The following is a 24,760-nucleotide window of genomic DNA, read 5'->3' as shown; positions in this document are numbered from 1 at the left end:
ACTTGGACACGGAAAGTACGGAGTGACACGAAGTTTTAGATAAAAATCGGGGGTTCCAGAGACTCCACTAATACAATGTGACACGGATATGATGTGGCCAGGTCGTATCGTATGCTTTACGTAAATCAAAAAAGACAGCAAACAGGTGTTGGTGTCCACAAAAGGCTGTTTGGATGGGAAACTCGAGGGACACAAGATTATCAGTGGCAGAGTGACCCGACCCGACTACCGACACACCATACGTTGAGAGCAACTTATGACAGTAAACTTGCGACAGTAAAGTTTCGACATCTCTGCCTTGGCCAGTAAGTACAGTGCCACCCCACAAGGGGTTATGGGCGATAAAATCTCCCAAAAGTAGGAAAGGTTTAAGGAGTTGATCAATCAGTGCAGCTAATACATTCAGGGGGACTGCAACATCTGGAGGAAGATACACATTGCAGACAGTTATTTCCTGTGTCATCCTTATTCTGACAGTCACAGCTTCAAGAGGGGTTTGAAGGGGCCCAGTGTCACTACCGACTGAGTTTAGGATGTAAACGCAAACTCCACCTGACACTCAATTACAGTCACTACAGTTCCTGTAATATCCCTTATAGCCATGGAGGGCAGGGTTCTGTATTGCCAGGAAGCATGTTTCCTGGAGGGCAATGCAGAAAGCAGGTTTAAAGCTTAACCGTTGCCATAGTTCAGCCAGGGAGTGGGAAAAACCGCCACAATTACACTGGAGGATGATATCATCGTGAGACTGGTAAGGCATAGAAAATTCAATGAGGCAGTTTACGCCTCAGAGTCACCTGCTGCCACCGACTTTTTGCCTGAGCAGTCTATATCCATTGCGTCCGTGGGTCTGGCAAGATCTAGGTCCTCAATGGAAGCCAGAATCTTCACCCCATCCTCAGACGCACAGCTTGTAGGTAGTGGGGGTGTAGGTGTCACTGCAATTTCCTTGGTCTTAGGGGTCCTATTTTTGGATTTGTCTCACTGCTCCTTGGATTTCCTTGACTGGGAGGACTTCACTGTCTCAGTCTCCAGTACTGAGGATGAGCGTGAAGCCGTATGACCTGCTGCTTTTGAGCTCTTCAGCCACTGGTGGATGTCATCTTTCCCACAAGCAGAAACCTGGGAAGGGAGTGACCCAAAGGACCCCTTCCTAGTGAGAGAAGCCAAGTAAGACATATGCTTCTCCAGCTTAGAAGTGGGGACGGATGTCCCCGATGGTTTGGGGAAGGGGAGGGTGTTGCTCCCAAAGTAGGTGGTGCGAGAGCAACAGGGAGGGAAATGCCCCCAACCATCATGGAGGCAGGTGTAGTCTTCTGGCTCTGAGAGGTGACTGGGGTTTGGCGGAGCTGATGGTGCCACAACTGTCGTAGCAGTGGCGTAAGACGATGTCATACGTACAGGATGCAGGCGTTCAAATTTTCTCTTAGCCTCAGTGTAAGTCGGCTAAAGATCTCAATGTACGATGGACACTATGCACCATGTAAGGCACCCTTCCCCAATTGGCTCGCTCTTCTGGAAAATTTTGAAAAATGGACGTCAAACCATACAGGGGACCATCACATAAAGGCTGAAACATGTGAAACTCCTTTAGTCGCCTCTTACGACAGGAAGCAATACCTTGGGGCTATTCTTACCACCAGACCCACAGGGGGGCTAGGGGATGGTGAATCACAGACAGGCATGATGAAAAAGAATGCTAAAATGCTTAAGCTTTTGGATCAGGTCCTTCTTCCGCGCGCGCACGTTAACGTGGGCAGCAATCTAGCTGGGATGGATAGTACGGGTAAGGAAGTTTTGGGGCAGGGGCGGGGAAATATGGCATGGTAGGGTTCAGAGAAGATACTAGTGCTGCCTGTGAGAGCAGGCAGGGGCGTGGTGGCAACAGTATGGAGTGGGAGGGGGAAAGGAAGAGAGAGAGAGAGAGAGAGAGAGAGAGAGAGAGAGAGAGAAAGGAAGGGGAGAGATGTAAAAAAGGGGAAAGGAATACATAGGTGTGTTAGAGAAATAGAATTCCTATGTAGTTCTTGAGTGTGAGCAAGGAAGGGGATATAATTTGATGGACCCCAACCGTATTCAGTCTGAGGAAGTCTTTGATGCTGCCCAGAAGATTCTGTATTTTTGCAGGTGGTTAAAATACAATTCTGATACCTTTCATAGACAGAGCTCAACTGATTCTTGCAGATATTGTACCCATGTATAGCAGGAATACAAGTTTTCGTTCTCTTCCATTGTTTTCCTCTGTTTTGGGCTTGTCATTGTTTCTTAGTGTCCCCCAGCACATTCTTAATTTCTTCATTTATATAGCCATTGGAAATGAAAGCTTTTTATAGGCAATCCATCTCTATCAATAATTTGTTTGCTAGCATCATGTATGTGTTTCTTAGTATCCCCCAGCACATTCTTAATTTCTTCATTTATATAGATTGAATCTGTAGTTCTTATGTGGCTGAGGCACTGTCCTTAAAATATAAATCGCTCATCCTAAAAACAGCAGTATGAGAAATTTGCATGCAAAACTACGCATCTTACCACAAAAGACATCTGAATGCTAACCTATTCCAGGTCTATGAGAAGAACTTTGGAGAGAGAGAAAAAAAAAACCATTTTTACAGGATCGAAAACACACACATTTCAATATTGTGACTTACTGATACACTTCCCTCTACTTAATATAATTATCTAACTGATCAACAAATTTTTCTACTGGCCTGATAGCATTACACAGCTATTCAAGTCTTCAAAGTGCACATGTGGGATTTCAATGAAGTGGAACAGAACGATATGCACCTCTGACTAAAGTCACTTTATCACATTCAACATCACATCTGCATTCAAGCAGTCCAATATCAAACACCACACTAATTGCATTTTAAAATGATGCTATTGGTATGTTACTGTTGTGATCTGCCTTTTGCTAAAAATGTTGTAATGTATGCTTATACTTCTTTTCTTTTTTTGTGTCATGGGTCTTCTGACCGGTTTGATGTGGCCCGCCAAGAATTCCTCTCTGTGCCAACCTCTTCATTTCAGAATAGCACTTCCAACCTATATCCTCAATTATTTGCTGAATGAATTCCAATCTCTGTCTTCCTCTACAGTTTTTTGCCCACTATAGCTCCCTCTAGTACCAAGGAAGTCATTCCCTCATGTCTTAACATATGTCCCATCATCTTGTTCCTTCTCCTTATCAGTGTTTTCCGCATATTCCTTTCCTCTCCGATTCTGCACAGAATCTTCTCATTCCTTACCTGATTAGTCCACCTAATTTTCAACATTCGTCTGTAGCATCACATCTCAAATGCTTCAATTTCCATCTGTTCTGGTTTTCTCGCAGTCCATGTTTCACTACCATACAATGCTGTTCTCCAGATGTACATTCTCAGAAATTTCTTCTTCAAATTAAGGCCCATGTTTGATACTAGTAGATTTCCCTTGGCCAGGAATGCACTTTTTGCCATTGCTATTTTGATTTTGATGTCTCCTTGCTCCATCCGTCACTGGTTACTTTACTGCCTAGGTAGCAGAATTCTTTAACTTCCTCTTCTTCGTGACTATCAATCCTGATGTTAAGTGTCTCTTTCATCTTTCTTCAATTTACTCTCAATCCACATTCTATACACATTAGATTGTTCATTGTAATTCTTCTTCACCTTCACTCAGGATAGCAATGACTGAAGTCTACAATGTAGGAAAACAGACTACTATTTACTGTGAAGATAACATGCTAAGCTGGAGGCAGGCACAATTAAAAGACACTTACACATAAGTTGTGAGCCACAGCCTTTGTCAGGAATAGAGAAACACACACCATTCACTCACACAAGTAGATGATGATGTAGCCCAACCTTTTAATGGTGAACCTCAGTTGAAGAGGCTATGAGTGTTCTGAATTCTCAACAATAGAGAGAAGCAGCTATGGAAAGTGAACTGGAGTAATTTCATCAAAATGAAGCTTCTGAATTGGTTAAAATACCAGAAACGAAAGAACTGTTAAAGGCACAATAGGTGTTGTTGTTGTCTTCAGTCCAGAGACTGATTTAATTCAGCTCTCCATTCTACTCCATCTTGTGCAAGCCTTGGAATCTCTGAATAACTACTGCAACCTACATCCTTCTGAATCTGCCTAGTGTATTCATCTCTTGATCAGCCTCTATGATTTTTACCCCCCACACTTCCCTCCAATACTAAACTGGTGATCCGTTGATACCTCAGAACATGTCCTACCAACCGGTCCTTTCTCCTAGTCAAGTTGTGCCACAAATTCCTCTTCTACCCAATTCTATTCAGCACCTCCTCATTAATTATGTGATCTATCCATCTAATCTTCAGCATTTTTCTGTAGCCCCATATTTCAAAAGCTTCTAGTCTCTTCTTGTCTACACTGTTTATCATCCATGTTTCACTTCCATACACGGCTACACTCCATACAAATACTTTCAGAAAGGACTTCCCGACACTTAAATCTCTACTTGATGTTAACAAATTTCTCTTCTTCAGAAATGCCTTCCTTGCCACAGCCAGTCTACAATTTATATTCTCTCTATTTTGATCATCATCAATTATTTTGCTCCCCAAATAGAAAAACTCGTCTACGAATTTAAGTGTCTCATTTCCTAATCTAATTCCTCGGCACCACCTGATTTAATTTGACTACATTTCATTATCCTTGTTTTACTTTTGTTGATGTTCATCTTATATCCTCCTTTCAAGACACTGTCCATTCCGTTCAGCTGCTCTTCCAGGTCCTTTGATGTCTCTGACAGAATTACAATGTCGTTGGCAAACCTCAACGTTTTCATTTCTTCTCCATGCATTTTAATTCAACTCCAAATTTTTCTTTTGTTTCTTTTACTGTTTGCTCAATATACAGACCGAATAGCATTGGAGATAGGTTACAAGCCTGTCTCGCTCCCTTCCCAACCACTGCTTCCCTTTCATGCCCCTCGACTCTTACAACTGCTTTTTGGTTTCTGTACAAACTGTAAACAGCCTTTTGCTCCCATTATTTTACACCTGCCACCATCAGAATTTGAAAGAGAGGATTGTCAAAGGCTTTGTCTAAGACTACGAATGCTAGAAATGTCGGTTTGCCTTTCCTTAACCTGTCTTCTGTGAGAAGTCATAGGATCAGTGTTGCCTTGCATGTTCCAACATTTCTATGGAATTGAAACTGACCTTCCCTGAGGTTGGCTTCTACCACTTTTTTCATTTGTCTGTAAAGAATTCACGTTAATATTTTGCAACCATGACTTATTAAACTGATATTTCGGTAATTTTCATACCGGTCAACACCTGCTTTCTTTGGGGTTGGAATTATTATGTTCTTGAAGTCTGAAGGCGTTTCACCTGTCTCATAGATCTTGGTCACCAGATGGAAGAGTTTTGTCAGGGCTGGCTCACCCCAGGCTATCAGTAGTTCTAATGTAATGTTATCTACTCCCAGGGCCTTGTATCAACATATGCCTTTCAGTGCTCTGTCAAGTTCTTCACACAGTATCATATCTGCCATTTAATCCTCATCTACATCCTCTTCCATTTCAATAATATTGCCATCAAATACATCACCCATGTATAGACCCCCTCTATATACTTCTTCCACCTTTCTGCTTTGCCTTCTTTTCTAAGGACTGGTTTTCCATCTGAATTCTTGATATTCATACAGGTGGTTCTCTTTTCTCCAAAGATCTCTGTAATTTTACTGTAGGCACTATGTTTATTACCCCTAGTGATATATGCTTCTACATCTTTACATTTGTCCTCTAGCCATCCTTGCTTAGTCATTTTGCACTTCCTCTCCATCTCATTTTTGAGGCATTTGTATTCCTTTTTTCCTGCATTTTTATATTTTCTTCTTTCATCAATTAAATTCAACATGTCTTCTGTTACCCAAGGATTTCTACTAGCCCTCATTTTTTTACCTACTTGATTCTCTGCTGCCTTCATTATTTCATCTCTCAAAGGTACCCATTCTTCTTCTACTGTATTTCTTTCCCCTGTTCTTGCAACCGTTCCCTAATGCTTTATCTGAAACTCTCTACAATCTCTGATTCTTTCAGTTTATTGCTGTCACATCTGCTTAAATTTCTACCTTTTTGCAGTTTCTTCAGTTTTAGTCTACAGGTCATAATCAATAAATTGTGATCAGAGTCCACATCTGCCCCTGGAAATGTCTTGCAATTTAAAACCTGGTTCCTTAATCTCTGTCTTACCATTATATAATCTGAAACCTTCCTCTGTCTCCATCCCTCTTCCACGCATACAACCTTCTTTCATGATTCTTAAACCCAGTGTTAACTATTAATTAAGTTATGTTCTGTGCAAAATTCTACTAGATAGCTTACTCTTTCATTCCTTATCTCCATGCCATATCACCTACTACTTTTCCTTCTCTTCTTTTTCCTACAATCAAATTCCAGTCCCCCATGACTATTAAATTTTCATCTCCCTTAATATCCGAATAATTTCTTTTATGACATCATACATTTCTTCATGCCTATCTTGGCTACAATAATACGTTCACTATGCTGTTCGTAGTAGCTTATCCACATTTTTTTTTTTTTAAACCTACGGCTGCATTACCCCTATTTGATTTTGTAGTTATAACCCTTTATTCTCCTGACCAGAAGTCTTGTTCCTCCTGCCATTGAACTTCACTAATCCCCACTATATCTAACTTTAACCTATCCATTTCCCTTTTTAAATTTTCTAACCTACCTGCCCGATTAAGGGATCTGACATTCCATGCTCCGATCTGTAGAATGCCAGTTTTGTTTCTCCTAGTAGCGACATCCTCCTAAGTAGTCCCTGCCCGGAGATCCAAAGGGGGGACTACTTTACCTCTGGAATATTTTACCCAAGAGGTCACCATCATCATTTAACCATACAGTAAAGCTGTTGCCCTCAGGAAAAATTACAGCTGTAGTTTCCCTTGCTTTCAGCTGTCTGCAGTACCAGCACAGCAAGGCTGTTTTGGTTGATGTTACAGGGCCAGATCAGTTGCCCCTGCAGCTACTGAAAACACTGCTGCCTCTCTTCATGAACGACAGGTTTGTGTGGCCTCTCAACAGATACCCCTCCATTTTGGTTGCGCTTACGGTATAGCTACGTGTATCACTCAGGCACACAAGCCTCCACACCAATGGCAAGGTCCATGGTTCATGGGTGTTTAACAAACACACACACACACACACACACACACACACACACACACACACACACCAAATGTGTTGGAAGACAGCTTACTCAAATGGGGAAGTAGATGAGGAAATGTGTGTGACCCTTCCAGATGAAGCTGAAACGCTCACCTAGGAAAAGAGAAGATTTGACAAAGAAAAGTATTTACAGATTGAAACAGAGTGGCTGCTGCTGGAACAGACGTCTGCACAAAACCTTGATAAAGATGAGTACGAAACAGCCTAAGATAGATCACAGTATCTGTTATACAATTAGTAAAGAGGGGGTCACAATAATGGCTGTATGGGTGGATGATTTCTTCATTCTACCTAAAGAAGAAGATTAAATGAACAATTCTGAAAGACAACTAAAAACCAAATTTAGTATGCATGGCCTAGGAGAGATAAAGCAATACTTGGGTATAAAGAACATTAAAAACAAGAAGACAGAAGTGTTATGCATAGACCAATCATCATACACACAGTAAATTTTGCTAAAGTTTGGTATGAGTGATCAGTGACTGCAAACCAATTCCTACACCACTGAAACCAGGAGCCAAATTAACAACCAAATAATAAGATGTAGAGTGCAATGAAAATGTACCCTATGTAGAGGCAGTACGCAGCCTTTCTTATTTGTCACAATAATAATGTTGCTTTCACCACAAATTTTATAAGAAGATTCTGCAAAAGCCCAAGAAAGAAACACTGGAAAAATATTACATGGATATTTAGATACCTAGAGGGAACAACAGACTATAAATTAAGATAATATAAAATGGGAAATATAAAACTCAAGGGCTATAGTGATGGAGACTGGCAAAGTGAGTTACAGGACATTCCATTACAGTATGTTGTTTTAGATTAATTGGAGGGCTTATATCCTGTTCCTGTAGAAGACACAAAACATTAGCCATGAGCACTGTAAAAGCTGAGTACATTGCTATGTCACATGCAATTCAAGACACATTGTAGATCAGGACTCTAATAAGTGAGATAGAGCCTAATATCAGTATGGATTTCAACGAGATTTTCTGTGACAACAAGGGAACTATAAATGGAACTAAAAATGATGTTACTAATGACAAAACCAAACACATTGATATAAAGCACCATCTTATTAGGGATCACATAGAGCAATGGAGTACCAAAGTCGAGTACTGATGCACAGAAGTGACGTCGGCTGACCTACTAACTAAATCCTAGAACAAGGGCAAATTTGAGAAAATAATGAAACAATATGGTTTGACACGTGAAAGTCACATTCAAAATTTTTTCAAAGGGGTGTGTTGGGTATGTGTGAACAATATACACAGACAGAAAATAATACACCACCATAGAGGAGGTGTGTGACATACACAAAAGTTGGTAGGCATGTTTCTACATGTGAAAGATAATGTCTATAAAATTTCGTGCCAGTAGCGTAAGAGTCGTGCGAGTTGTGCCACTATGAAAAATCGAACGAAGTTTGCTTTAAATACATGTTGTAATGGTTGTGAGAGTCAATGACCATTGAGGTTGAACCTGGTTCATTAATGTGAGTCAAGAATGCCTCACTGAGGTAGAATGTGGTTGTGTAATAGGGTATGAGAAGCTGGATGTTCATTCTGTGATATTGCAGAAAGACTTGGCTGTAATGTAGCCACTGTACATGACTACTGGCAATGGTAGTCACAAGAATGTGCAGTCACAAGGAGACCAGGCTCCAGACAGCCACTTGGCACTATCGTGAAGGATGACCACTGTGTTTGGTGTATGGCTCTGAGGCATCATACTGCATCTGCAGCAGCATTTTGAGCAGAATTTGGCACCACAGTGACACAATAAACTGTTACAAAGTGGTTACTTCCAGGAACCTTTGAGCCAGATGCTTTGTAGCGTGCATTCTACTGATCCCAAACAACTGCCATTTGTGAATTCAGTGTTGTCAAGCAAGAGCTCATTGGATGGTACAGTGGAGGTCTGTTGTATTTTCTGAGGGAAGTTGGGTTTGCTTTGGTGGCTGCGACTGCCGTGTGTCAATTAGCAGGAGGCCAATTGACAGCCTGCCACCAACCTGTCTGCAAGTTAGACACCCTGAACTTACAGATGGAGTTATGGTCTAGGGTGCAATTTTGAATGACAGCAGGAGCACAGTTGTGGTTATCCCATGTAACCTGACTGCAAATCTGTAACATCAGTCTGGTGATTCGACCTGTTGCGCAGCTATTCATGAACTGTACTCCAGGGGTTGTTTTCCAACAGGGTAAAGCTCGCCCATATACTGCTGTTGTAATCTAACACACACTACTGAGTGTCACACACTGCCTTGGCCTGCTTGATAATCAGATCTATCTCCAACTGGGCACATAAGGTACACCATCAGATAGCTCTAGTGTCATCTACAACCAGGATTAACCATACTAGTTGATCGACCACGTCCAACAGGTATGGAACTCCATCCCACAAACTGACATTCGGCACCTGTACAACACAATGCATGCAAGTTTGCATGCTTGCATTCAACATTCTGGTGGTTACACCTGTTATTAATGTGACAGCGTTTCACATTTCAAAGGCTTATCTCACACTTACATTAACCTGTGACCTGTGATCTTGCAATGTTAATCACTTAAATATGTTACCTAGAGAATTGTAACGTACTATGATAGTTGTTACTCACCAATGTATGCATATGTGTATCTATTGTTGACGAAGGCCCATGGCTGAAAGCTTTAATTGCGAGTGTCTTTTTATTGTGCCTATCTGTGTCTCAGCATCTCTGCTATATGGTGAGTAGCAACTTTCTCATAATATTGTTACATTCCAGCCTGGATTTTCCATTGTTTGTTTTTTACTTAGAGAAATGTATTTCCAAAATTTCATTACTTTGCATTAAATATTTTTGGTGTTGCAATTTTTTTCTGTCCATATATCTTGTATGTGTGTATATGTTGGCTGCACAGTACACTGCACAGAGTCCAGTAGAGCTCCATGACTGTTTTGTATACTCTGCAGTGTTACCTTAACTATGTACTGAAATGCGAGGCTCTTATGTAATTGCCTTATTCATGCAATTTTGTATTCATAATTACTTATTTTTTGTGCTCATTCTAACACTATTGCAATACCGTCACTGGTATATTCTACCCCATCAGCAGCAGGGCCAACCGTGACATTCGGTTAATGTGACTGCAATCACTGTATGACATTTACCTGGCTATGAGCACTGTGCAGCTTTGCTTTCATATGAAGGGGTGCTATGAGATTTTAGCCAAAGGCAAGAGACACCACCTACTTACAGATACTGCTCAGTACAAGATAGCCAGCATTTAAGACTGCTTTGTAAGTGGGACCATCTAGTTTCTCAGTGGGGTGGTGAGGGGTGAGGTTGGGTGGGGTGGTGTTGGGTAGGGAGAGGAGATGAGAGGTGGGTGGGGTGGGGGGTGGGGGGTGGGAAGAGGGGAGTGGGGAGGTGAGGTGAGGGGTGTGGGGAGGTGTGGTGAGGGGTGTGGGGAGGGGAGGTGAGGTGAGGGGTATGGGGAGGTGAGGTGAGGGGTGTGGGGAGGTGAGGTGAGGTGAGGGGTATGGGGAGATGAGGTGAGGGGTGTGGGGAGGTGAGGTGAGGGGTATGGGAAGGTGAGGTGAGGGGTTTGGGGAGGTGAGGTGAGGTGTGTGGGGAGGTGAGGTGAGGTGTGTGGGGAGGTGAGGTGAGGTGTGTGGGGAGGTGAGGTGAGGTGTGTGGGGAGGTGAGGTGAGGTGTGTGGGGAGGTGAGGGGTGTGGGGAGGTGAGGGAAGGTGCCACCCAAAGTCACTATGAGTACTGGTGCAACATTATTACTATTTACAACTATGGCCCCACTATTCAGATGGCTCTGACCCTCAGGTACACTGTCTGAAGGGATCACACCAGACTCTGGCATACAAACCAGCCCACGGATGGCCTTCATGGTGCTGCGATTGCTATTATCCTGCCTAACATGGTATTTTCTGGTGTCCTTTATTTGTAATAGACTGAACTCTGATGTGGCTTGGGTTGTACTTTGGGAATACTGACTTCAGTTCAATTGAACTGTTCTTTGTAACACCTTTGTGTGTGTGTGTGTGTGTGTGTGTGTTTTATTGTGAATGAACTAATCAGTGCAGGGGTGCAGATCACCTTTTACAAAAATCCATTTATACCTACCTATCCATTAACGCCTAATGCACAACAATACAGTAAGTCATCAGAACACAAAATAGTGGCTTTTTCTCTGCCTTTTTTTGTTCCTAAGTACAGCAGTGAGCTCAATAATGTGGAACGGAAAATTACTCATAGATGAAGGAAACCTGTGCTCTGAATGCCACCCTCATCTTCCCTTTTCACTGTATGTGTGTGTGATATAAATGAGAGCTTTGAGCAGCCGCTGGTGAAGTATCAGTGCAGCAGCAGTGCAGCAGGGAGTCGCATATTTAGCTTTCATATTTGTTTTGTAGTTTGATTCTTAATTTCTTTCTGAGTGTTTGTGCACTTGCATATTTAATTACATAAAATCCTTGCATATTCTCGTATTTGAGAGGAGTTACATTGTTTATTGATAGCTGTAAATTATAAATTCGCAGAGTTGTTAGTCAGTTGTTTGTTTTGGACAGCCAGTGCTTTCAGTTTATTTTGTAGAGTCAGTTAGCAGCGGACAGAGGCCAGTGCTGTTTCATCTGTGTTTGCAGAGTGGCGTGTGCGAGCAGCAGTAGCAGAAACTAGTCATATATTCAGTTTTTCGTATAAGTTCTGCACGTTTAATTCAAATTACTTTGTGTGTTTGTGTGCTTGTGTGGTGAAATTGTTTGGAACTTTGCGTATTTTTGGATTAGAAAGGTGTAGTATCAAATTTTAATAACAGTAGAGTGTAACATCGCATAGGCGGTTGTCATTTGTACTAAGACAGGGGTAGGATTGCATTGTAATATCTGCATAGTGGTGTAGTCATGGTCATTTGATTGCTTTGATCATAAGTAATTGTTCATACATCGCAGCTCAATCTAGTGCTGGTGATGCAACTATGCAGTCGCATATTGCTGTTTCATCTGTTGCAACTCTATACATCCAGATATTAGCAATAGGATGGATAGGGTGTGTCCGTGCTGTGTGCGGGCGCAGGAGGAACTGACCGTGGCTTGCGAGCAGCTGAGCGTGCTGCTGGCCACGGTCAGCCGCATTCAGGCTGCTGCCTCGAGGTGCAGCAATGGCGGAGGGTCTGGCGCGTCGCTTGAGACACCTCAGGTGTAGCTTGCTGCGTCAGCCGCTGAGGCACCTTCTTGTGTACCTGGCGCGTTGGGGACGCCCTCACCTCAGGGTGAGTGGTGGACAGCAACGCGTTCGAGTCGCTCGAGGCGGTGGGTCAATTTGGAGGCTGGCTGCCTGGCCTCGCCCGTTCATCCTGTCTGTGGGCAGGTGGCTGCTCCTTCAGCAGGGCCCGAGCAGGCACACAGGGGCAAAGGCTTGCTGGTTATTGGGAGCTCCAATGTTAGGCGGGTGATGGAGCCCCTTAGGGAAATAGCGTACAGGGCTGGAAAGAATTCTAACATGCAATTGGTTTGTCTGCCGGGGGGCTTCATCCAAGATGTGGAGGCGGCCTTGCCTGCGGCTATCGAGCATATGGGGTGCAGTTGTCTGCAAGTAGTTGCTCACGTCAGCACCAATGATGCCTGTCGCTTGGGTTCTGAGGTGATCCTTAGTTCGTACAGGCGGCTGGCGGATTTGGTGAAGACCGCTGGCCTCGCACGCAGGGTGCAAGCAGAGCTCTCTATCTGCAGCATTATTCCCAGAGTGGATTGGGGTTCTTTGGTTTGGAGACGAGTGGAGTGTCTCAACCAGAGGCTTCGTCGAATCTGTGACGGTCTTGGCTGCAGATTTCTAGACTTGCGCTATTGGGTGGGGAATTGTAGGTCGCTCCTAGATAGGTCAGGGGTGCACTACACAAAGGAAGTGGCTACTCGGTTAGCAGAGTACTTGTGGCGTGCACATGGGGGATTTTAGGCTAGGCAGTAGTGCGAGGTGTCCTGATGAACACTCAGCAGCCAACGTGCGGGCAGGGAAATCCGGACACGCTCAGTGTAAAGACACTTCAGCTATCAAGATATTGGCAGTAAATTTTCAGAGTGTTCGGAATAAAGTTCCTGAATTTACTGCCCTCCACGAAGCATGTGGCGCACAAATTATACTCGGGACTGAGACCTGGCTGAACCCTGAGATAGGAAGTTCTGAAATAGTTTAGTGAGGGTTGGAACGTGTATCAGAAAGACAGATTAGACACCGTAGGAGGTGGTGTCTTCATTGCAGTTGACAAAAATATTGTGTGTCCTGAGGTCAAAGTAGAGTGTGATTGTGAAGTTATCTGGACACGTTTAACAGGGCTAGGAGATATAAAGTTAATTGTTGGATGTTATTACCAGTCACCAGCTTCCACCGTGACAGTTCTAGAATCATTGAAAGGGAGTCTACACTCTGTATCGCAGAAGTACCCGGATCATGCTATATTAGTCGGAGGCGACTTCAACCTACCTAGTATAGACTGGGATGTCTATGGATTCATTACAGCTGGTACAGACAAACCGTCGTGTGCATTGCTTTTGAACACATTATCCGAAAACTGTCTTCAGCAGCTAAATTGACAGCCAACGCGTAATAGAAATATTTTAGATCTGGTAGCCACGTACAGACCTGACCTCATCGACGGTGTCAGTGTTGGAACAGGGTTTAGTGATCATGATGTTGTCATTATGTCTATGGTTACGAAAGTTAAAAAGTTGGTCAAGAAGGCCAGGAGAGTATTCTTACTAGAAAGAGCAGATAAGCAGCTGTTAGCATCCTACTTAGTAAATGAATCTGGTACAATGGACGTGGAAGAATTACTGGCAAATTTTAAACACATCGTAAATCACGCATTGGAGAAGTATGTGCCGAAAAAGTGGGTTACGGACGGAAAACACCCACCGTGGTTTAACAGCGCAACTTGGAGAATGCTCAGGAAGTAAAGACAGTTGCACTTGCGGTACAAGAAAGATCGGGAGAATGAGGACAGGCAAAAGTTAGTAGAGATTCATGCTGCTGTAAAAAGAGCGATGCACGAAGCATACAACCACTACCACCGTCATACCTTAGCAAAAGATCTTGCTGAAAACCCAAGGAAATTCTGGTCTTACATAAAATCGGTAAGCGGGTCAAAGGCTTCCATCCAGTCACTCACTGATCAGTCTGGCCTGGCAATGGAAGACAGCAAAATGAAAGCTGAAATTTTAAATTTCGCATTTGAGAAATCTTTCACGCAGGAGGATTGTACAAACATACCACCGTTTGTGTCTCGTACAGATTCCTGTATGGAAGACATAGTGATAGACATCCCTGGGGTTGTAAAGCAGCTGAATGGGTTGAAAATAAATAAATCACCAGGTCCTGATGGGATTCCAATTCAGTTTTACAGAGAGTACTCTACTGCATTGGCTCCTTACTTAGCTTGCATTTATCGTGAATCTCTTGCCCAACGTAAAGTCTCGAGCGACTGGAAAAAAAGCGCAGGTGACACCTGTATATAAGAAGGATAGAAGGACGGATCCTCAAAATTACAGACCAATATCCTTAACATTGGTTTGTTGCAGGATTCTTGAACATATTCTCAGTTCAAATATAATGAATTTCCTTGAGACATAGAAGTTGCTGTCCATGCATCAGTATGGCTTTAGAAAGCATCACTCCTGTGAAACACAACTTGCCCTTTTTTCAGATGATATCTTGCGAACCATGGATGAAGGGTATCAGACAGATGCCATATTCCTTGACTTCCGCAAAGCGTTTGTCTCTGTGCCCCTAATAGAATACAGTACGTTGTCCTCGATGGTTAGTGTGGTAGGTCCGCTGTTGTTTTCTATCTACATAAATGATCTTTTGGATAGAGTGGATAGCAATGTGCGGCTGTTTGCTGATGATGCTGTGGTGTACGGGAAGGTGTTGTCATTGAGTGACTGTAGGACGATACAAGATGACTTGGACAGGATTTGTGATTGGTGTAAAGAATGACAGCTTACTCTAAATATGGATAAATGTAAATTAATGCAGATGAATAGGAAAAAGAATCCCATAATGTTTGAATGCTCCATTAGTAATATAGCGCTTAACACAGTGATGTCGATTAAATATTTGGGCGTAACACTGCAGAGCGATATGAAATGGGACAAGCATGTAATGGCAGTTGTGAGGAAGGCGGATAGTCGTCTTCGGTTCATTGGTAGAATTTTGGGAAGATTTGGCTCATCTGTAAATGAGACTGCTTATAAAACACTAATACGATCTATTCTTGAGTACTGCTCGAGCGTTTGGGATCCCTATCAGGTCGGATTGAGGGAGGACAGAGAAGCAATTCAGAGGCAGGCTGCTAGATTTGTTACTGGTTGGTTTGATCATGTGAGTGTTACGGAAATGCTTCAGGAACTCTTGTGGGAGTCTCTGGAGGAAAGGAGGTGTTCTCTTCATGAATCGCTACTGAGGAAATTTAGAGAACCAGCATTTGAGGCTGACTGCAGTACAATTTTACTGCAGCCAACTTACATTTCGCGGAAAGACCACAAAGATAAGATAAGAGAGATTAGGGCTCATACAGAGGCATATAGGCAGTCATTTTTCCCTCGTTCTGTTGGGAGTGGAACAGCGAGAGAAGATGCTAGTTGTGGTACGAGGTACCCTCCGCCACGCACCGTATGGTGGATTGTGGAGTATGTATGCAGATGTTGATGTAGAGATACTACGGGTAAGACAAATAGAACATGAAAATAATTAACTATGCATACAAGTGCACACTTAAAAATGTCAATGTACAGTTTGAAAAAAAGTAGTCCTGGTTGTCACAAGAAACAAAACTTTATGAGAGCAGGCTGCACAATGTTAACCAAGATCAATAATTACCCAAAACTTTGTGGTAACAGGAGAAACTGTCCAGCAGCTAGTGTCTCAACACTTGATACAGAAGTAATGTCATGCTTCAGATCATTGTTGAACAGGTTTCCTGGCAGATCTTTCGCATCACTTGTCACGATTAATGGACTTGATAAAGTTGGTCTTGTAAGTCGCATAACTGTAAGGAAGAACAAAAAAATATTAGATAAGAATACCGACAGCAGAAATTACTGCACCAAATATGCAATAAAACATTGAAATTTGTGGCATGGTGTTTAGTATAAGCACAACAAACTTTAACGGAGTGTTATCTCAGATTGTGTTGACCATACACAGTCTGGAGCTTGAACTGTATAATTTGAGGACAATATAAGTTAACCATTGTGCCATTCATTACTTTGTTATACAAATATATAAAGAAAATATACGTAATACATCTTGGAGAATAAATGGTAGTTATTCTGTGTTAACCCTTGAGTGGGTGCATCTATATGTAAAGCATGCCAACCACAAATAACATTGTCTTGTACTGTTCTATTATTGTTTTACAATTGTAAGCATCTACCTATTCCTTCACTATAGCTTCAGCTAAAACAGTGCTAAGTGAGCAGCGATAATATAAAGTAGGTGAGAAAAACTTTATGATCCGTGCAAGGAAAGATCCACATTCCCACCCAGCAGCAATAACTCACAATGAGGCAGTTGTCTGCAAGCTAATTATAGTTGGAGTTAACGTTGATTGAGCCATTGTATGTGGCAACAGAACAATATAATGACAGTTTATTTTATTCTTGTTTGATTAAAGAGTGATATAGCTCTATAATGTAACTTTATCATTTTTTAATTAAACCAAGATTAAACAGTAATTTTGCTCATACATGCTTCTCTTGGTAACATAAAAACAGCTATTCTTTACATGTGTACAAAGTGCACCACACATCTGCTCATATTGTATAAAACCAGACTAATTACCAAAATGCTACAAACATACCAATAAAAATCCTTTTCAAACATGACAACAGCTCCTTTATGATAACTTTGGTGCATGATGTTTCCCTTACACAGTCAGTAATCTTACAACAAAGTGAAACTATAAACATACAATCACTTTTGAATAACTGAGAATTGCCACACAAGGATAGAGATTGTTGTTGCTATTGTCCGTTTAGTTACTGTAGTGGCACTACCATTCGGGATAGGAAAAGTCAGTATTGGTGCAATATTTTTGAGCGTGTAAATTACAGCCAGGCGCGGGCCTTTTTACAGTGAGTTATGCTCACCAGCAGCTGCAAAGTAAAATGGAGGCTACAGGGGCATAAAACCGCTGGAAAAAATACACACAGTGTTTTGTATGGCGCAAGTCACAGGTAGAAGAGGCCCACTGGCCAACGTAAGTGTTATGAGTATGTAATGCAGAGTGGCGCGTTTAGCAAAACAGAGATGCGTAGCCACATGTAAATAGGTGCCAGTTCACTAACAAAGCATTCAAGTGTTACAGCTCTCCTGGACGGCGGGGCATATCACACCACCAGCTACACACAGCAGCAGATGGGGTGCCAGCATTCCAGTCCACGGCAGGTTGTTGGTTTGACCCTCTGAGGCCAATGCAGGGTCCGTAGCTAACCAGCGGTGGGCCACGCCACGGCTTGCTACTGCGGGCAGTCTTGTTGGCTCCCAACACATGCCGGAAGCATCCCGAGGCAAGGGCCATAGATTCGGACGCCGGATCGTGGGCGCTTGTTGTCACTGCGATCTTAACCACGACGGTGAAGAAGCACGCAGTGCAGCTCCCAGCGAACGCCAATGACGCAGGGATGAAGACCACTGAGTCGACTGCCAGCGCATCCCGAGTCGCAGCTGTACAAGGCCGACATACAGCGGAGTGTTGCACGGGTCACTGAGGCACCCATTCCGCGCCAAGCTGTTTCACAGACAGCAAAGTGGTGTCCTCAACATTGTGGGACCCGATGACGCAGACCGAGGGGAACGCGGCACTGTAGTTGTAAACAATAAATCACTTGGAAAGCTCGGACAAGTATTACTAAGGTGCCTTCTCCCTCTTCCCACTACTTTTGGTGTAGCTGTTACATTTGGTGTCAGAAGTTGCTACTACATTACTCATTAAAGCTCTAAACTTACTTTTAAACAATAATTTTTTGACACCTTATCCTTGCACAGGGATGAGATTATAATGATTCAAAGCTGTCACAAATGAAGTAATTAATGTTTTCTGTCAAACCAGCTCTTTTAGTCTAATGTAAATCACAACTGGTATATTTTTGTTTGATATCATTAGTGTCTGCTGTCTATTAGGTAGTTTACTAGGCATTAATGAAGAGTTAAACACCCACTGTATATTACAAATAGCTCCAAACCTAAAAGCTTGTATACTTCAATTTGAGTGTAAAATGAGCTGAGTGTTAGGTGTAACAAATATTCACTAAAGAATGATGTATCATATAAAAAGATAATAGCTACCTGAGAGAAAGCCACTGCATTATTTACATTTTGTATATGTGTATAACAGATTACACTTTACTTAAAAGAATTACAGTAAAAGAAAATCATATCAATTATATCATCTTAATATGAAATAATGATTGATAATACATAATTGTTGTGGTATTCAGTCCAAAGATTGGTTTCATGCAGCTTTCCATGTGAGTCTATTCTATGCAAGCTCTTTCATCTATGAATAACCACTACATCTTACATACACTTGAACCTGCTTAATTACTGATCTCCAATTTTATCCCACACACTTACCATCATTGCCAAATAGACAATTCCTTGATGCCTTGAGATGGGTTTTATCAATCAATCCCTTATTTTAGTCAAGTTGTATCATAAATTTCTTTTTGCTTAAATTCAGTTCAGTACCTACTGATCAGTTATTCACTTTACTCATCTTATCAGCCCCCCATGAACCATGGACCTTGCCGTTGGTGGGGAGGCTTGCGTGCCTCAGCGATACAGATGGCCGTACTGTAGGTGCAACCACAACGGAGGGGTATCTGTTGAGAGGCCAGACAAACATGTGGTTCCTGAAGAGGGGCAGCAGCCTTTTCAGTAGTTGCAGGGGCAACAGTCTGGATGATTGACTGATCTGGCCTTGTAACATTAACCAAAACGGCCTTGCTGTGCTGGTACTGCCAACGGCTGAAAGCAAGGGGAAACTACAGCCGTAATTTTTCTCGAGGACATGCACCTTAACTGTATAATTAAATGATGATGGCGTCCTCTTGGGTAAAATATTCCGGAGGTAAAATAGTCCCCCATTCGGATCTCCGGGCGGGGACTACTCAAGAGGACGTCGTTATCAGGAGAAAGAAAACTGGCATTCTACGGATCGGAGCGTGGAATGTCAGATCCCTTAATCGGGCAGGTAGGTTAGAAAATTTAAAAAGGGAAATGGATAGGTTGAAGTTAGATATAGTGGGAATTAGTGAAGTTCAGTGGCAGGAGAAACAAGACTTTTGGTCAGGTGATTACAGGGTTATAAATACAAAATCAAATAAGGGTAATGCAGGAGTAGGTTTAATAATGAATAGGAAAATAGGAGTGCGGGTTAGCTACTACAAACAGCATAGTGAACGCATTATTGTGGCCAAGATAGACACAAAGCCCATGCCTACTACAGTAGTACAAGTTTATATGCCAACTAGCTCTGCAGATGATGAAGAAATTGATGAAATGTATGACGAGATAAAAGAAATTATTCAGGTAGTGAAGGGAGACGAAAATTTAATAGTCATGGGTGACTGGAATTCGTCAGTAGGAAAAGGGAGAGAAGGAAACATAGTAGGTGAATATGGATTGGGGGGAAGAAACGAAAGAGGAAGCCGCCTTGTAGAATTTTGCACAGAGCATAACTTAATCATAGCTAACACTTGGTTCAAGAATCATGAAAGAAGGTTGTGTACCTGGAAGAATCCTGGAGATACTAAAAGGTATCAGATAGATTACGTAATGGTAAGACAGAGATTTAGGAGCCAGGTTTTAAATTGTAAGACATTTCCAGGGGCAGATGTGGATTCTGACCACAATCTATTGGTTATGAACTGCAGATTGAAACTGAAGAAACTGCAAAAAGGCGGGAATTTAAGGAGATGGGACTTGGATAAACTGAAAGAACCAGAGGTTGTAGAAAGTTTCAGGGAGAGCATAAGGGAACAATTGACAGGAATGGGGGAAAGAAATACAGTAGAAGAAGAATGGGTAGCTCTGAGGGATGAAGTAGTGAAGGCAGCAGAGGATCAAGTAGGTAAAAAGACGAGGGCTAATAGAAATCCTTGGGTAACAGAAGAAATATTGAATTTAATTGATGAAAGGAGAAAATATAAAAATGCAGTAAATGAAGCAGGCAAAAAGGAATACAAAAGTCTCAAAAATGAGATTGACAAGAAGTGCAAAATGGCTAAGCAGGGATGGCTAGAGTACAAATGTAAGGATGTAGAGGCTTGTCTCACTAGGGATAAGATAGATACTGCCTACAGGAAAATTAAAGAGGCCTTTGGAGAGAAGAGAACCACTTGTATGAATATCAAGAGCTCAGATGGCAACCAGTTTTAAGCAAAGAAAGGAAGGCAGAAAGGTGGAAGGAGTATATAGAGGGTTTATACAAGGGCGATGTACTTGAGGACAATGTTATGGAAATGGAAGAGGATGTAGATGAAGATGAAATGGGAGATAAGATACTGCGTGAAGAGTTTGATAGAGCACTGAAAGACCTGAGTCGAAACAAGGCCCTGGGAGTAGACAACATTCCATTAGAACTACTGATGGCCTTGGGAGAGCCAGTCATGACAAAACTCTACCATCTGGTGAGCAAGATGTATGAGACAGGCGAAATACCCACAGACTTCAAGAAGAATATAATAATTCCAATCCCAAAGAAAGCAGGTGTTGACAGATGTGAAAATTACAGAACTATCAGTTTAATAAGTCACAGCTGCAAAATACTAACACGAATTCTTTACAGACAAATGGAAAAACTGGTAGAAGCGGACCTCGGGGAGGATCAGTTTGGATTCCGTAGAAATGTTGGAACACGTGAGGCAATACTAACCTTACAACTTATCTTAGAATAAAGATTAAAAAAAGGCAAACCTACGTTTCTAGCATTTGTAGACTTAGAGAAAGCTTTTGACAACGTTAACTGGAATACTCTCTTTCAAATTCTGAAGGTGGCAGGGGTAAAATACAGGGAGCGAAAGGCTATTTACAATTTGTACAGAAACCAGATGGCAGTTATAAGAGTCGAGGGGCATGAAAGGGAAGCAGTGGTTGGGAAGGGATTGAGACAGGGTTGTAGCCTCTCCCCGATGTTATTCAATCTGTATATTGAGCAAGCAGTAAAGGAAACAAAAGAAAAATTCGGAGTAGGTATTAAAATTCATGGAGAAGAAGTAAAAACTTTGAGGTTTGCCGATGACATTGTAATTCTGTCAGAGACAGCAAAGGACTTGGAAGAGCAGTTGAACGGAATGGACAGTGTCTTGAAAGGAGGATATAAGATGAACATCAACAAAAGCAAAACGAGGATAATGGAATGTAGTCAAATTAAATCGGGTGATGCTGAGGGAATTAGATTAGGAAATGACACACTTAAAGTAGTAAAGGAGTTTTGCTATTTAGGGAGTAAAATAACTGATGATGGTCGAAGTAGAGAGGATATAAAATGTCGACTGGCAATGGCAAGGAAATCGTTTCTGAAGAAGAGAAATTTGTTAACATCGAGTATAGATTTAAGTGTCAGGAAGTCGTTTCTGAATGTATGTGTATGGAGTGTAGCCATGTATGGAAGTGAAACATGGACGATAAATAGTTTGGACAAGAAGAGAATAGAAGCTTTCGAAATGTGGTGCTACAGAAGAATGCTGAAGATAAGGTGGGTAGATCACGTAACTAATGAGGTGGTATTGAATAGGATTGGGGAGAAGAGAAGTTTGTGGCACAACTTGACTAGAAGAAGGGATCGGTTGGTAGGACATGTTTTGAGGCATCAAGGGATCACAAATTTAGCATTGGAGGGCAGCGTGGAGGGTAAAAATCGTAGAGGGAGACCAAGAGATCAATACACTAAGCAGATTCAGAAGGATGTAGGTTGCAGTAGGTACTGGGAGATGAAGAAGCTTGCACAGGATAGAGTAGCATGGAGAGCTGCATCAAACCAGTCTCAGGACTGAAGACCACAACAACACAACAACATCTTATCAACATTCTTCTACAGCTTCATATTTCAAAAGCTTCTGATTTCTTCTATCTGAACTGCTTGTCATCCTCATTTCACTTCCATACAACACTGCACTACATACAAATGCCTTCACGAAAGACTTCCTAACACGAGATATTAACAAATTTTTTTTCAGAAATGATTTTCTTGCTCTTGCCAGTCTCCATTTTGCACCCTTTCTACTTTGGCCCTCACCAATTATTTTGCACCCTGTATAGCAAAACTCATCTACATCTTTTAGTGTCTCGTCTTCTGGTCTAATTCTCCTGGCATTGCCCGATTTAATTTGACCACACTCCATTACCCTTGTTTTACTGTTATTGATGTCAATCTTACCAACTCTTTTTAAGACATTCTAATTCCATTCAGCTGCTCTACCAAGTCCTTTTCTGTCTCTGACATTATTACAATATTGTCTGCAAACCTCAAAGTTTTTATTTTTTCTCGTTAGTTACCTTTACTGCCTGCTCAACATATATGCTGAATAACATCAGGAAATCATTACAAACCTATCTCACATTCTTCTCAACAATTGCTTGTCTTTCATCACCCCCAACTCTTATAACTGTAGTCTGGTTTCCACAGAATTTGTAAGTAACCTTTCACTCCATGTATTTTATCCCTGATACCTTCAAAATTTCGAACACTGTCTTGCTGTTAATACTGTCAAAAACTCACTCTAAACTAATAACCTGTCTGGTTAGTATCAACACAAATCAGTTGTTACCCTATTTCTCCGGAATTGAAACCGATCTTCCCTCACATCAGCTTCTGCCAGTTTTTCCATTCTTCTGCAAACATTTCATGTTAGTATTTTGTGACAATGACTTTTTATCTTATGGCTCAGTAGTATTAACACCTTCCAGCATATGCTTTCTTTGGAACTGAAATTATTACACTTTCCTTAAGTCTGATGGTATTTTGCCAGTCTCGCATACCTTGCACACCAAGTGGAATAGTTTTGTGAATATCTCCCAATGGTCTCATTAATTCTGAGGGAATGACATCCACTCCAGGGGCTTTATTTTACTTCCATCTTTCAGTGTTCTCAATTTTCTCTCTCAGTATTGTACCTATCATCTCATCTTCATTTACTTCATCTTCCCTTATGATTGGCTTCCCATGCATGTTCTTGATTTACGAATATTCGTAATAGAAGCATATCTAAATGTGAAATTAGCTCTGTAGAGTAGACAATACCAACAAGAACAAAGAATAACATAACAACATCCTTTCCCAAGGCTTTAGTTACCAACCACCACAACCAGAAATAAGGAACTTCTCCCCCAAAGTCTCTCTCATCCTTCCCAACTTAGTATTCTGCCACCCACCCTACCTAGAAACTCTCACACTAGTCAAGCTGCAGTGACAGTAAAATCTAAATGGCCATGCAATGTAACCACGTAAGTCAATGCATTTATTTGCAGTCTGTTGTTACTCTACACAAGACATCATCAACAGCTCAACAATGTTTTCATTCTCGTTTATGCACCTATTCATCACACAGTGCCTCAATGCATGCACTGATTCAGCTGGGAAGGGTGTCATGAGCCGTTGAACAATCTCCTGAGACAAGCTATCCCATATATGTTGGAACTTGTCCTTAACATCCTGGATACTCGCAATGGGACGGAATCTGCATCCGAGGTAGTCCCTCACATTCTTCTGGGGTCAGATCTGGGAACCCTGATGGCCATGACAATACCTAAACACCACACAGACAATTCATTGACACACATGCCATGCATGGACAAACACTGTCCTATTGAAAAATGGCACCATGATACTGCCACAGGATAGGTAAACATATGAGAACACAGGACATCTGTGACATACTACTGTGTCATCAGAGTTCCACCAATCACTACTAAACATGACCTGAAGTCATACCCAATACTCTCCAAAACATTGAAACCTCCACACAGGTTGCCACTGTACTTGCTGACAATGGACATTCAGGGTAGTGCAGAACTGCAATTCATCACTGAACACAATGCGACACCATTAACTGGCTGTCCACATTTCCCCGTCATCACTCCAAAAAAAGCCCTTTGTGTTAATATAATTCTGTACATGGGACATTAATTTCCTGGTTCAGATGCTATTAATATATGACCAAGGGTGTGAGTTTACCAAGAATGTTGAGACACAGAATGTTTCAGAAAGTCTGTTACTTGTTCTCACTTGAAAGGTGCAGATGTGGAGTTATGATGTGCTTGGATTACAACAATCCTCTCTCATATCTGAATGCTGTAGAAATTTGGATATTGTATGACTGACCATCCAACAAAATGGATACCCACAATGAGGCCCCTTTCAGCACTTTCAGGTGCTGATAATTCTGGCTCATATGAGTACATGGCATCTCCGTGTCCTTCACAGTTACCACTCAGTATCTCTTGGTGTTCTTGCCTCATATACACCTTACCAAGCCTGGTAACTACA

At 41.9% G+C, this 24,760-nt stretch overlaps 1 protein-coding gene across 1 annotated transcript in view; it reads right to left on the bottom strand.

Annotated features, from left to right (window-relative positions):
• Positions 1–24,760, bottom strand: part of LOC126483621 (trafficking protein particle complex subunit 13) — a 215,589-nt gene that overhangs the window by 136,160 nt on the left and 54,669 nt on the right. Inside the window, exon 2 of the mRNA XM_050106665.1 lies at positions 16,090–16,258. Within this exon, the coding sequence (XP_049962622.1) occupies positions 16,090–16,258 (169 nt within the window). The remainder of the gene's footprint in view (positions 1–16,089; positions 16,259–24,760) is intronic.

The sequence above is a fragment of the Schistocerca serialis genome, chromosome 6, assembly GCF_023864345.2.
Source record: "Schistocerca serialis cubense isolate TAMUIC-IGC-003099 chromosome 6, iqSchSeri2.2, whole genome shotgun sequence".
Lineage (NCBI taxonomy): Eukaryota > Metazoa > Arthropoda > Insecta > Orthoptera > Acrididae > Schistocerca > Schistocerca serialis.
The sequence above is the reverse complement of the archived record's forward strand: the minus strand, read 5'-3'. Positions and strand labels throughout refer to the sequence as shown.